At 37.9% G+C, this 15,624-nt stretch overlaps 1 protein-coding gene across 2 annotated transcripts in view; it reads left to right on the plus strand.

Annotated features, from left to right (window-relative positions):
* The window catches only part of col9a1 (collagen, type IX, alpha 1), a 79,962-nt gene extending 65,247 nt beyond the window's left edge, over positions 1-14,715 (plus strand). For both annotated transcript variants that reach the window (XM_012963497.3, XM_031902177.1), the window contains 9 exons: positions 636-707; positions 4,634-4,669; positions 5,304-5,348; positions 8,233-8,265; positions 9,737-9,883; positions 9,968-10,022; positions 10,797-10,985; positions 12,342-12,419; positions 13,606-14,715. In XM_012963497.3, the coding sequence (XP_012818951.2) occupies positions 636-707; positions 4,634-4,669; positions 5,304-5,348; positions 8,233-8,265; positions 9,737-9,883; positions 9,968-10,022; positions 10,797-10,985; positions 12,342-12,419; positions 13,606-13,802 (852 nt within the window). In that variant the 3' untranslated portion in view covers positions 13,803-14,715. The remainder of the gene's footprint in view (positions 1-635; positions 708-4,633; positions 4,670-5,303; positions 5,349-8,232; positions 8,266-9,736; positions 9,884-9,967; positions 10,023-10,796; positions 10,986-12,341; positions 12,420-13,605) is intronic.
* Positions 14,716-15,624: the final 909 nt, after the last annotated feature.

Here is a 15,624-nt window from a genome sequence, read left to right on the forward strand (position 1 = left end):
AAAACAATATAGCAGAAACCAGCTTTGCTGTATCTCCCACAATGCCTTGCTTGCATTTTCATAGATCTATTAATTAGCTGTGGAATTCCCCTTTAATATATCTCTTATTTAAACCCAGTGTTTAGTAAACAGATCCATTAATATTGATTCTAAAATGAATATTAACTAATGTTTGTCCAGCTACTTCTCAGTGTAAATAGTATACAAAGAACATAGGTGAAAAATAATATTAATAGAACAGGAAAGATCAATTGCAGTCACTGCATAAACTATTCAGTTAAAAAATGCAAAGCCAGTAGTGGCAATGAAAAAGATGTGCTGTGTCTGGAAGTAATGAGCAGCACTATGAATAACCTCTTTCAGTGTTGCGGAGACACTATTTACACAGTAGCAGGCGAGAGCATATACAAGGGACTGCCTGAAAGAAAGCACTGTTCAAAAGGAATGTAAACCTTGGGGATTGTAAGTCGCAAAGGAAGCAAAGAATAAATGGCAGGCAGTGTTGTTTGATGATATTTGGTTCCTTTAAAAATAACACAATCTGTAACCCAGCATAGTGAATCTAGTGCATTGAGGATGCAGTCACACACATATATGCTCAGTGTTGAAAGTCATTATGCTTGTTCGTTTTTAAGGGCCCTCAAGGAGATCCTGGTTTTATTGGTCTGCCTGGTCCTCCTGGCCTTCCGGGACTTAAAGGTGACAGGGTAAGAGATCACATATTGTGTTGTTTATGTTACATTGTGATGTCTGGTCCTTGGGGAGCACTTGGTAAAAACTTCACTGCAGAAAAGGCCAAATTCATTATTTTAAATTTCATTAGTAATCTCTGCAGAGACACAGAGCTAAGAAATTCTCATACTGATCTAGCTAAAGTATAGGTTTGCGTACAGATAGGTTTCCTTTCTTTGTATTTCATGTCAGAATCAGATACAGTAGCTTACTGAAAAGCTGCACATAAAAATGCTCACTAATTGTGTGTACTGGCTGTAGCCTGCAAATACCTGCAAATGTATTGCTTGAGGGAACAATAGGAAAAAAGCCTATTCATAGGAATTAAATGCCCATCAAAGAGTTACAAAAATGCCATGTTCACAGTACTCACTCAAGCAATCGAGTATTATTAATGAAACCAAATGGTCATTTTTTAACCCTTTCATAACAATCAGTGTTATCCCAAGGAGTTCTGGCACCAAAGGCAAACCTTGTAAATTGTGCCCCCCCACCACCATTTCATGAATTTACAGAGAGGTAGATAACCAATTAAAAAGGTTATCTGGTTTGCCACTGTGGCAACTATATTTCATATAAACTGAACCCAACATTATGCCCCATTATTGTTTTTCTTCTGGACCAGTCCTATTTCCCACAATTCTCTACTTTTTTCTCTTGATTTTGGATATTCTCTCTACATTCAATATGTTTCTTTCATTCTACCTTCCTGTATAGGACAATATTTCAACCTGTCTTCCTCCCACTTTGGCAAAAAGCCATTCTCGCATCTTGTCACCTTTTCCTCATTTCCATGTACCATAGTTACATAGTTAGTTACATAGTTACATAGGGTTGAAAAAAGACCTGTGTCCATCAAGTTCAACCCATCCAAGTAAACCCAGCACACCTAACCCACACCTACCAATCTATACACTCACATACATAAACTATAAATACAACCACTAGTACTAACTGTAGATATTAGTATCACAATAGCCTTGGATATTCTGATTGATCAAGAACTCATCCAGGCCCCTCTTAAAGGCATTAACAGAATCTGCCATTACCACATCACTAGGAAGGGCATTCCATAACCTCACTGCCCTCACCGTGAAAAACCACCTACGCTGCTTCAAATGGAAACTCCTTTCCTCTAATCTAAAGGGGTGACCTCTGGTGCGTTGATTGTTTTTATGGGAAAAAAGAACATCCCCCAACTGCCTATAATCCCCTCTAATGTACTTGTACAGAGTAATCATGTCCCCTCGCAAGCGCCTCTTTTCCAGAGAAAACAACCCCAACCTCGACAGTCTAACCTCATAGTTTAAATCTTCCATCCCCTTAACCAGTTTAGTTGCACGTCTCTGCACTTTCTCCAGCTCATTAATATCCTTCTTAAGGACTGGAGCCCAAAACTGCACTGCATACTCAAGGTGAGGCCTTACCAGGGACCTATAAAGGGGCAAAATGTGTCACTCTCTCCTCCATCTTTCCTGTCTCCATGGGCTATACTATATCTATCATGTGTCATGTACTGTACTACTCTATCTGTACTATCCTATGTGCCATTTTTCTGTTTTCTCCACCCCCTAACACTCCTATTTTCCTATTTATTCCAAGTTTCCATTCCATTTTACTCAGTATCACACACAAAGCAAAAGTGGTATTAGTTACCCACAATGCACATCCCATGAAGAATGACCCACAGATGTCTTGCCTATCTATTTCTTTTTCCTGCCCTGGTGACAGTGGTCTCTATTAATATTAACAATATATTTTATGGAAATCTCATGATCACTCTATGGAGATGTTGTACTACTTTCAGTCATGTTCTTAGCTACATGTCTATATGTGCTTCTTTTTAGAATTCAAATGGTCAATCCATGGAGATGTTACATTTTTAAAGTTCAGTTATTGGTAAACTATTATAAGGAGCATGTATTACAGCTACATTCTGCTCCTCCTCTTAATTGCACATGCAATTGTATATAGCATAGACAGAAACTGAAAGCAAAAAGGCAAATGTAAATAAAGTAATATCTGTAGAGATAGGCCAAGAAAATGGAAATGACAGATGGCAGACATTTGTTGATAGGTATTTAATAGATATACACGAGGTATAAAGAGACAGAAAGAGGGATAATCAATACAAAAAGACTTGAAAGATAAATTAGATAAATGGCTAGTTAGATAGAAAAATGATAGATAACACAAAGACAGAGACAGATTATATACAAAGGTATAAAGAAGCAGCAAAAACAGTTACTCAGTTGATGGATACATTAGAAAAGAAATTAATAGCTAGCTAGAAATATAACCCAAATAGATGATTTGTTATACAGACTGACAGTGTCAATAAACATGGTTTATTTTTACAAAAGGTATTCGGCCTTAATGGTTCTGAAATGCACTCAGTACAACAAAAACAAAGAAATCCTTTCAGGGCCTTTTAGCAGAGCAATTTTATTTCTGCTGGCTGAAATGAAACATAGACATTACCTATAACTGAGAAGCTTTATTTTACGTCAAAAAATGTTCAATTTAGAGATTTAGAGATTAACATTAGTGATATTTAAATAATTTATTAGAAATTCACATTTACATATGAAAGTTCCATCTAATAATAATAATTATAATAATCTTGCTGTTTTATTTATTTTATAGAAATAAAATGCAGTTTATCCCCTTTACAGCTTATAGCACAAATGACTTACACTAATACATTAACCTATGTAATCAATGTTGTTGACGAATTGAAAATATGGCTTGACTTTGCCTAGGACAACTCCCATTGACTTCTATAGAAATGCACATGCTTTTAGATGGTGAAGCTTTACATTCGAGTTTTTGGGGATTTTTTGCACTTAATAATTTGAGTTTTTGAACCATAATTCAAATTCAAGTTTTTTTTTAGCACAAAAAACCCTCAAATCATGAAAACTCGAAAGTTGATAAATCACCCCCTAAAAGTAACTACCGAGTTTTGCACTCTTGCAGGACTTCAAATGAGCCCTAGTTTATTTTTTTCCATTCATTTTTATATTAGGACTTCTCTGGAATAGAAGTGCTTTTGGCGCTGCTTTGAAAGGGGAACTCCTCCCAATATTCTTACATAATGATATTATGTGTCATTTAGTTGAGCAGCTAGCACCCTAAATAATGATATAATATATGTATATGTATTTCAGCCTGTGCAGAGTGCTGACCAGTTTGATAGCATATGTGGAAGAACTCTCTTCTCACCAAAACCATTATTAGAAACAATGACCCCATTTGCCCTGTGAGGGATAATATCATGAGGGTCCTTCTACTGTCAAGGTCTCTTTCAGAGCCGGGCAACCAAGGCGAGCACAAAGTGTCACCCACCCCTTCCATACTCCCATCCCCTTCCTTTGTCAACTTTCATTCCTCCTCGACCCTCCTCATATTCATCACTCTCAAACTCCTCCACCATCCTGCTGCTTACTGCCTCTTTTCTACTGACATTTTCCCTGTCCCTTTCACAATCCTCAACTAAGATCAGGGCCAGAGTTGCATCCTAGGCACATGACTCGTCTTCTGCCTTCCCCTAGTTCTGGCACTGATCTCTTTCCTACAATACAGGATCTAACCAGTTAGCACTTTAAATTCCACACAAGAAAAAATAAATAAACATATCTTACTTAGAACATTTGTCTCAGTGGATCCTTTTTCCACATCGTACTTAATTAGTTAATTTTAAGATGATCCTTTCCTGTAATATGTTAGAAAATACATATTTTGAATATTGTGTATAAATATTGAGTCTGTGATCATAAACGAAAGAGTCCTGTGGGCAATAACAGGATGCAATTGGCACCCATGATGCATTATACCCTACTGCAATACAACTAACAATATGTTTATCTTTATATTACCTTGTTTATTTTATTTAACTTAGGGTACAGTTGGTGAGACTGGACCTAAAGGTGAGCAGGTGAGAAATGTTCATTAACTTTTTACAAGGATTTGTTTTATATTTTCATGTTAAAATGTTTAAAGAATGCAAGGTAGATTTACTAAAATTCAAACTGGAGAATTCTGAAGGATCCCGTCTCTTTTTCATGACTCTCAGGAAAGATCTGTAAATTGGTTAAAGTAGATGAGATTTTCTCTTGTGCACAGCACTAAATTTTAACACCCTATTGATTACAAATGTGGCTGGAAAACAAGTGAGCATTGTATTAAATTGAATCCAGTGCTCATCTATAGGCTATTTCCGATTTAGTGAAATGAACTGTAAATATGAACAACTTGTTTTACAGTTGCATAACAAAGGATCTCTAGTCAGCCCCTTTGTTTTAACTTGCTATAAGAGCGTTTTATGAAGCCCTCCTATATATTGCAATTGAATTGTGAGTGAGAAATGTGCTCTCTAAGCTGAGCAATGGCTGACAGCCTTCACTTATTAATAAGATCATATAAGCTGCTCCAGATTTACACTTCATATTATTAATATTAATTCTTTAGTCTAAGAGAAACTAGTTATTAAGTATTATCACAGCACTCAGGCTTATTATAGTGGTATGGATGGCATGGTTTTTTCTAACATCATCTATTATTTAATGCAGGGTCCTGGTGGAGAAGAAGGGTTTTCGGGAGAAAAGGGAGAGCTGGTGAGACAATTTTTACCTATTTTTAATATTTCCACTTTTGTGGCAGAGATTTCTTTCTAGAAGACCTGTTGTTGTTAATAAGGTACATTAAGCCACATTTATCAATAATCTGTATAAACTAACTGCAACTTTTTCACACAATGGTGGCTTTTTGTTTTACAATTTTGTTCAGATTTTGTGCAGATTTTCACACAATGGTGGCTTTTTGTTTTACAATATTGTGCAGATTTTGTGTGAATTTACAGAGAAAAATTCACAAACCACATTTTTCAGTTTTAGAAAATGGATCAATTTCAAATTAAACAAAATCTTAGAATGAAAATGTGATTATAAACTTCCTTTAGTGGTGAAAATAGACTTCACATTGAATTCTGCGATGTTCAACAAGTTTTAGGGTATCATTTTAATTTTTCATGTTTTTAAATACATCATGCAAAATAGTGGTAAAAAATTGTGATTGTGGTAAAAGACGCAGTGATGATTTTTTTCAGTGATTTTGTTTGAACTAAAATTGCAACCAGGATGATTGATAAACTGGCCTCATACAATTATGTAATAAAAGGTGCAAAGTTTGCTACAGGTCTAATCGCCTGAAGTGACCAATTAGCAGGTAGCATTTACTCTTTAAGAGAAATCAGTACTCATTTACATGTGCAAGTACATTGAGCAAAGTGCAATTTTGAGTGCAACTGGCATGTTGTTTTCCCCACAGGGCAGTATTTTACAATTGTGCATGAACTTATTGCAAATGTGATGTTGTTGTGCTGAATGTTTTAAAAGTCTTTCAGATGTCATTTCTGGTGTTCGGCATGTGAGTGACTTTATTTTTTTGGTGCAACTGTGCTGCAGCGGCTGATGCTGGACTCTGTGGGAACCCTGGAGCTACTGTCTGGTCAGGAGGTGACAGTAGCTTTAGGGTTTCCCTGCGTCAATAGGTCTAGCAGCACCAGATTTGGTACTGGAAGCAGAAAGGACTGAGCAGTGCCACATGCAACTATACAGAAGTGGAAAGAGTGCATATTGGCACAAGTACCTTTAATGAAAGTGGTTTCAAATGCAACTCACTGCGGGGAAAGTTCACTGGGGGTATTAAATACGCCCTAACATCTAATTGGTTGCTATGGTTACTGTACCTGGCCCAAATTTGCACCTTTTATTACATGCAGGGGAGATAAAAAAATGACTTACAGGTTAATAAGGTTGGATGTGATATATATTATTTTAGATGTTAAATGGAAAACATTATGTTGGCTACTTCTATAAACCTTTGAACGTAATCACTAGTCCAAACCCAATTGCAACAGATGCCTTAGAGCAGTGCTGTCTAACTGGCGGCCCATGGGCCACATCCAGCCCGCAGCCCCCCTGCATTGCATTATCACACCTATACTCTGCCTGACCTACACTGCCTGTGTGTGCCATACTCTGCATGCCCTATGCTGTTTGTGTGTACCATACTCTACCTGCCCTATGCTGCCTGTGTGTGCCATACTCTGCCTGCCCTACCCTGCCTGTGTGTGCTAAACTCTGCCTGACCTACCCTGCCTGTGTGTGCCATACTCTACCTGCCCTATGCTGCCTGTGTGTGCCATACACTGCCTACCCTACCCTGCCTGTGTGTGCCATACTCTGCTTGCCCTACCCTGCCTGTGTGTGCCATACTCTGCCTGCCCTACCCTGCCTGTGTGTGCTATACTCTGCCTGACCTACCTTGCCTGTTTGTGCCATACTCTGCCTGCCCTACCCTGCTTGTGTGCCATAATCTGCCTGCCCTACCCTGCCTGTGTGTGCTATACTCTGCCTGCCCTACCCTGCCTGTGTGTTCCATACTCTGCCTGCCTATGCTGCCTGTGTGTACCATACTCTGCTTACCCTGCGATGCCTGTATGTGCCATACACTGCCTGCCCTATGATGCCTGTGTTTGCCATACTTTGCCTGCCCTACCCTGCTTGTGTGAGTTATACTGTGCCTGCCCTTTGCTGTCTGTGTGTTCCATTCTCTGCCTGCCCTATGCTGCCTGTGAGAGGTGAACCTGGCAGGGGTTTGTTCTGGGAGTTTGTTAGCATTTGGAAATTGTCATTATATGGTCCCTAAGGTGTGTAATTAAATGCAGGGGTTGCTGTGCTATCCACAAGGGAGGATGAGGCATTTGGAATTAAGGTGTCTTAATATGACATAATTCTTTTATGTATGAATGAAGGGTCATATCCCTGCAGTGAGCACCAACCATATGGGTTTTTGCTGCACTACCACCATTAATGTGGTGGCGGTCTTAAAAGTTCTTGGGATAACATGGGTGTGGTTTAAAAATGGAAGCGATCAAAACCGGCTTCAAATATCGACCCTCTACCATGTAGACCAGAAAATTTCCGGCCCTTGGTACCACAGAAGTTGGACAGCACTGCCTTAGAATATTTAAAAATATGTGTACTTTAACATCACATTACTTTTAAATATTGCTAGTGTTGCACTAGAGCTCATGTTATACAGGATATGCATTGTACTCTATATATTTACATTCTGCATCATTATTTTTAAGGCAGGTAACAAATAAAAGCAACAGACTGATCAGGTCCCTGGACGCAGTGCTAAGCCCCAAAAGAATCAATATTTATTTGAATGCTTACCGTTATTTGGTCCCTGTGATTAGTTATTAATTATGGCAAAATAAGGCAGCAAAGAAACCAATTTAAACTCACAGTGTTCCTAACTGACAATGGAAGTAAACGAAAATATTGGCAGCCATAAAAAATACAAATATTACAATGGATTCTGGTTTAGGGTATGCCCTATACAACATCTCTTTGTGTAACTTCTCCCAGAAGTACCCATCCTTACAAACCCCAGATCTTAACATCTTTTAACATTGTTTCTTTTATTTAGGGTGAATTTGGAAAGCCTGGTGCAAAAGGATCTGTAAGTATAAGGAATCACTTTGTATATTATGTATATGTTCATGGCACACATTACTTAGTAAACTGATGCTGGGCCCACTGGAAGAAAGAAAGCAAATTTACAGTTTACTAAAATATGTTATTGGCTGACTTGGTTTTCCCTATTTGCTTGTCAACTATTGTGCAGCCAAACAATGGTTTGAATACAAAATTTCTTGTTTCAGCTAGTTTGGTATGAGGGCTTAAGGAGAGAAATTCTGGGATGGTTGCTGCATTCCCACTAATACCAATTAAGGTTTCTAAAATACTTAAACATAGAAAAACAAATAGCATTTTCCTTCTGGCCTTAGACCTTTGGTTTTTCAAAAATATAACATTAGCTAGCATACAAAAAAGGGTTATACCAGATCAAACAAAGGGAGACTTATGAAATGTGGGATGAATGCTACTGTGTCTGCATTATTTAAAGTTCCAAGATAATATATGATAATATAAACGCACATGTTGCATGGCTAATCAGCAAGGATACTGTAGCAGTCACTCCCTCCCAAGGTGCATCTCGATTTAGAACACACTTTTAGCCATAGAATTTACAGTGTGCTTAGATGCTCTATGCCAGAAACCTTACAGACACCAAGAAAAGTGTGCCACTGAAACCAGCAAACCTACAACATACTGGCAACTTTCAAGGAGCAAAATATATAAAAACACCAGTATCACAAACTCTCCAATGTGTTGAGTGGAATGGAGCATTAAAGACTGCTCTCTGTGTACACTTTCAGGTAAAAAAAGTGTACACAGAGAGCATATTGAAGAGATTGGGGTGGTTATGAATTACATTTCAGTTGTAGCCCTTCCACATTTAATCAACAGTGCTTTCCTATTACTTGCTCCTGGGTCATTTGTTATAGATCATATTTATTTACTATAGATTCCTTTTTTCCAATATTTTCAAAAATGACCAGATTGTAATGTTAATGTAAAAAATGGTTTTAAGTAGTAGCTTTGATTATATTTTTACAAGGAAATAAACAAATACTGCAGATCCATGAATATTTTTGGAATAAATACTCACAATGGACCCAAATGGACCAGTCATTTACAAATGCACCTGCAACTGTGGGTTCCCCAAAACAAATGCAAAAAAACACACTACTCAGTTCGGCAGGCTTTGTTTATAGCACAGAACAACATTTCCCCGTGAATTTAAACCAGTTCTTAGATTTGCATAAGCCTCTTTTGCTTTACATGTTTAAACCATGATGAGTAAGCAGTCTTCAAAAGTGGAAGGTCCAGTATGCCTAAAGGAGCAGATACTCGATTTCTGGGCTAATTTATACAATAAACAGATATACTACAGCTAAATTTTTAACTGTACCTTCTGAAGAAAAGAAGTGGGTAAAAATCATGGCAGGGGCCAAGTGCAGTCAAGATCAGTGCAGTGTGTTAATCACATGGAAATTAACCAATATAAATCAATTCTTTATGCTTAGACTGGAAGCCCTGGGGAGTCAGGTAATCGTGGCCCAGAAGGAAGCCGTGGACTGCCTGGAGTAGAAGGTCCTCAGGGATCAGCTGGTCCTCGGGGTATGCAGGGGGAGCAAGGTGCACCTGGATTACCTGGAAGCCAAGGACCTGCTGTAAGTAACTGGCCCTATATGTTTATTTGTATGTGAAATATTATTTCATATAGAAGTAAACAATAACAACATCTTTCATTTCAGGGTAGAGAACCAACTGATCAACACATTAAGCAAGTCTGCATGAGGGTTCTTCAGGGTAAGGAAATGTCCATCATTTGACCAGCATCTGTATTATGCAGACTCATTCCACATATGTAACTTGGGTTTATTTATTTGTACTGCCTTTTTGAGAAAACAAACTCGTTTAACTGAGACTTATAGGGGCCGATTTACTAAAGGTCATAATAGTTTTATGCATTAAAAAGTGTTAGTTAATTAAGTACCGATTCATCAAAGTAATTTTGCATGTGTTACTACTCATATCGCATGTGCAATAACCCCAATTATCTCAAAGCATTATTTTCATCGCATTGCGGTAATTATCGAATAGAAATAATACTAACGCATAATTCACAGACATATTTGAAGCGTTAAAAGCATAAAATGTGGCGATAATTACTGTGAAACTTAACGCCTCCCAGGAGTAGGCATTACTAAACAAAATTGTAGCTGGTGATTGTCTGTGGTGAAGAGAATCAAGTATGTGTTCGCCCTAGAGTGTTGCATCCTCCAGTTTTTAGGGAAATAATAATTTTCAGAACAGTAGTTTTCAGAAAGTAATGGTTAAGTGGGTAATAGCGTGCGCTAATATCCCGTGCTACGAAATAACGCAAAAATATATTGAATGGTTTAAAATATCGCTTAAAAATACGTCATCACAATCTAAATAAGGACAATAAAATCGCTTCTTAATTCAGACAAGTGTCTTTTTTGTGAATCGATCATTAGAACCATACTGACAGTAAGGGTAAGCTTCCTAAAGTGTTTTTTTTTTTTAATTTTAAAAGTGTTTTTCATTTTATTCCTATAGAACAATTAGCCCAGTTGGCAGCCAGTCTACGTAGACCTGAATCTGGGGCTGCAGGTCTTCCTGGACGACCAGGTCCACCAGGACCTCAAGGGTCACCAGGTGATAATGGCTTACCTGGGCATGCTGGCCCTAGAGGACTTCCAGGACTCAAAGGACCTTCTGGTGAGATTGGTCTTAAAGGTCCAAAAGGTAAGTTTTGTTATTATAATCAGAATGTCACCTATAGCCACATTGAAAATATTCCTACCATGTGTATATGCAAAGTTGCTAAAATCATACATATAATATAGTACATGGGAGATGACCTTTTCATAATTCTGACTTTCTGTATAATGGGTTTCCAGATAATGCATCCTATACCTGTATATGAATATCGTAAATGGAAAATATACCTTTTTGCCATTAACTCATTCAATTGGGCTTAAGTAGAAAAGGTGTATACAACTCTGTCTGAAAATAAACATAAATATTGTGTTTTTGCACAGGCACAGGCTACCTGATTTCACAGATTGAAAGGAAACCATGATACCGTTTCCCCACCCCCCTTAGGCTCACAGTGTAATGCAGCCTCACCCTATATTTTTCCCACTGTAAAATAATGGATTCTGGCAACTGATTTAGGTAGTGGGTGGTGCACAAGTATTCTGGAAAGCAGAGGGACCTCAAGTCCCAGAATCCATCACCTCAAAATAAAACAAGAGAGGGAGGGGTTAGATCACTTTGTGTAGGGAACTGGTTCCTGCAGCCTGTGGAATCAGGTATGTCTGTGTAAAAAAATACACATTATTATACACAAAATACTTATTTTTGGAAGTTCAGTGTTAATGCATTATTTCTACATAAGCCCAACTGAATGAGCTCCTTTCCTTTTAATGCCTCTGCCCTGCGGTCTTGATGGCTTTACCAAGATTTTGTGTCTAATCCCACTATTTCTCTGCTCAACATGCACATTATTTAACCGGTTTTTCTGTATAATACCCCCAGTTTGGTATAAAAAGAGATATGTGTTTAGTTGAAAAATACAGCTGTAATGGTTTTTACCCAGCTACATCTCACAAATCCTGCTATTCAAGTGAACGGCAGTTACAGTTCAATCAGCAGAAACAGCAGTATTACACATTCATATATCAGCTTTCAAGTGTTAATGCATCATTATTATTACACTTTAACTGGTGGAAAGAATCACTCAACGGTGAGTGTTTGTTGTCAGGCTGTTTACAGTTGAAAGATGGTGAAAATCAGAATACATTCCTTTTTCAGCATAGTTCTTAATGTATAACCTCACCTGTAGTTTTGCTTATTAAGAAAAAGGGGAATCTCTCTGATTACATTTATATGCCACTGTTGTTACCAACCAATGTGTGGGACTAAAAAAAAGACTGCATTTAAGTAGTCTAATAAGAAGAAAAAGAACAACATCAGAGTACTTGAGTAAAACACTATTATAAATTAATGGGCTGACCAACTGAGTTGCTTGAAAAATGATTTGTTTCTGTACGTTTTTTTTAGAATGTTGTGTAAGCTAAACATCTGTACTTTCTTTAGGTGATGCAGGAGAAAGAGGTGAAAGAGGATTACCAGGAAGAGGTCCAAAGGGAGCACCTGGTTTGCCAGGTCTTCAAGGTATGTTATTAAATAATTTCCTATGTGAAACTCACAGTTTCTGTTTAGTCCTGGGAAGGTTTACTATCAGAAGTCAAGGAAAGCACTACATCTACATCTCTGTTTTTACTACCTGCATAATGTAAACTGAAAATAACTAGGAATTCTGAGCAGAATTAGAGATTTGAAGCCTAATTTACACCAAAATAGTTGCAATATTGAGCATAAAACATGGTGCTAATTAGCGTATGTATCATCATATTGTGCACAAGTTGTGACAGATGCAGCTTAGCAGACACCCACTTGATGTTCGAAGTTGTCATTGTGGGTTAAAAAATGACATTTAAAGTTTGTACTATGTGCCACTTTAGTAAACGAGGCTTTAGAAGTTAGAGCAGAGATTTAATAAAACATAAACCTTCAAGTAACAGAGAAAGTATCTCAGTTAGTGATTTCCAGTAAAAGCATCTCATATTGAACTAGGGGTAAGCAAAAAGAAGGGGAACCTCCCTAGCGCCTCCGTGCACCATTGAGACCTAGGCATGTGCCTCTTCTGCTTACCCCTATTTCTCTCCCTGCCTGTCTAAAAGTTCTAACTTCAACACGATCATTTAACAATGTTATTCTCAAACTTATATGCACATTGTATGAGTGACAGATAAAGGGATTGCTGTGTTTGTGTTTTTTTAAGACATCTAAATTCTTATACGTTTGCACCCCTATTTATTTGTCATTGGAAAATGTGTAATTTGTAAGTAATTTCTACTGAAAGGGACAGTGTGTAGTTGTGGTTCAGTTCTCCTCAAATAGTTCTCTTTTACTGTTCTTTTAGCTCTAAGGCCTGTGGAACATCATTGGCATAAATACCATACAGCAGATAGTATGCTCTATGGGAGTCCCCCACACCAATGACATATAACCAGTCGATCAGGGGTTGGGGATTAGGGGGAGGGACGGCGTGTGAGCATGGCTGAGGGCACGTGAAAGGCCCCCCCCCCCGTTTCATGGGGGGGAGCCAGGTAGATCATAGTTATGCCACTGTGGCACACATTGTAATAAATAAGCTAATTTTTGCAATTAGTGACTGAAAATGTAGCACTGATGAAAATACAATCTGTAATGAAGTCAAATTAAGTAAACCAAATTACAGTGTGAAGATCAATTTATAACAGTCCACACATTTCACAAAACCTTTCTTTTTTAACAGGGGAACAAGGGAAACCAAGCTATGGTCGAGAAGGGCGTGATGGAGAAAGAGGCCCACCTGGCCCTGCTGGTTCACCAGGAATACCTGGACCACCTGGCGCTGCTGGTCCAGCAGGATATTGTGATCCATCCTCTTGCAGCCTTCAAGCAATTGCTGCTCCTCAGTCTGGTAAAGACTCCAACATGAAAGGGCCTTGAACTCACTCTTAATGCTGTACAACGTTGCTGCCTGCACTTACAACATGACATTACAGGATGGAATCATTTGTAAAGGATAATAAACAAGGCTTTCATTCTGAACAGCAGGCATTAACTTACTTTGTACATGGGAACCAAAAGGAAACAACATATTTTGGAGAATATGGTGCTTATCAAACTACTGCAAGGAGCCCTTCGAAATCTCACAAGCAGTAAAGAAAAGAAATAATTGTTTAAATAAAGAAATATATCTCACTCTCCTGAGCCACCATATAAATCCCAAGGAACAAGAAATCTTTTGTCTTCACCTCAACTTTTAGCCACCGCCTTAGTCATTGTTTAAGAACCCACTGACTGTCCAGCAAAGATATAAGCAAGACGCTTAGAAGATCATCCTAATATAAGGCAGCAGAAAAATCAACCATGAAAGCACCAGCATGTTTTGCAAGCAGAAGCCGCAGTGCCACAACAGCAAGCGACCAAAAATTGAAATTAGCCATTTGCAACTAAGTGCCCCAGCTAATTAATAACCCTCTGTTTTGCATTCTGATCACTGTAAATGAATTCACATAAAATGGAGAAACACTTTCTGTAAAATCTTGCTACACTGAGTATAAGTATGCTGTAAATCTGTAAATGTGTGATGTGGGTCATTCTGACAATCGATATGCCATGAAAATGATTAAATGGGTAGAACATTAGCAACACATTGCCTTAGGCTTGCATTGTCTTTATAAAACCGTTTATACCGACACTTCTTCTTTGTGACATCAGCATTGCAATGTGATCTTAAAAACAAGAAATTTTCAATATCCCCATAATAAAAATTGTTTTGTAGCTGAGAATATTTATTTTCATGTGGCATCTCTGGTTGTACAAAGGAAAGAAATAAATACTGTTTTGTAACCCTGTGCATGTTTTTCTCTGATTACTTGAACAAAATGAAAAGGAGAGTCGGAGTTGGACCACCTAAGGAGACATCTGGATGCCTTTTCACAGATTCACCGTCTAAATGTGACATGCGAAGTTTAGATGGAAGTCCAAGTTAACCTATTTTCCATAACAAACTGCAGGAGGTTATTTATCAAGCTAATGATATTAGCGTTAATTACTGTTAAGAGACCTATTATGAACAGACTGTAGATATGTTCCCATCTGTCTTGTTTACCCTGATTTGTTTGAAAGTGATTTTTGTGGGGGTGGTTATACAGATAAAAAGAACATGGAAAAAAATGAAAAAAGTATATTAAATATGTGGTTGGATTTTGCATTAAATCATCAAGTGGAATTATTATCATTTTCTACAGAAGCTCGAATAATATCTTTATGTTAGAGAAGTAAATAACCATTTGTTCTTCATATTCTTTTCCTTTTTACCGACCATAACAAATAACTGTACTTTTTACTGCTAGGTAAGATATTTTCTTGCCATAGACTGTCATGAGATAATGCATAAAGATGCATAAATAGAACACCACTTAACAGATACATTTGTTCACATATTTGCACCTACAAGTCACTGCATTGCGACCCCATTAAAGGGACATTTTCTTTTCATTTTCTGAACATCAGCTGGATATGCAGTAGGTGGGCAGATTAAATGGGCTCACTTGGATCCGAGTTGAGTTTACACTTAAAGGCCTAGCACATACAGTGCTTTATCTGCTACCATGCCTCCAGGGAGAACTGTGCAGGCATACTTGGTCCCCTGTGGATTTATTATCTGAAATGCTTGAGGCCTGGAGTTTCCAAAAATTTGGGTTAACATATCATAAGCCTGCAAAAAAACCCAAAACTCTAAAAACCCCAGTAAGATTGCTTA

The sequence above is a fragment of the Xenopus tropicalis genome, chromosome 5, assembly GCF_000004195.4.
Source record: "Xenopus tropicalis strain Nigerian chromosome 5, UCB_Xtro_10.0, whole genome shotgun sequence".
NCBI lineage: Eukaryota > Metazoa > Chordata > Amphibia > Anura > Pipidae > Xenopus > Xenopus tropicalis.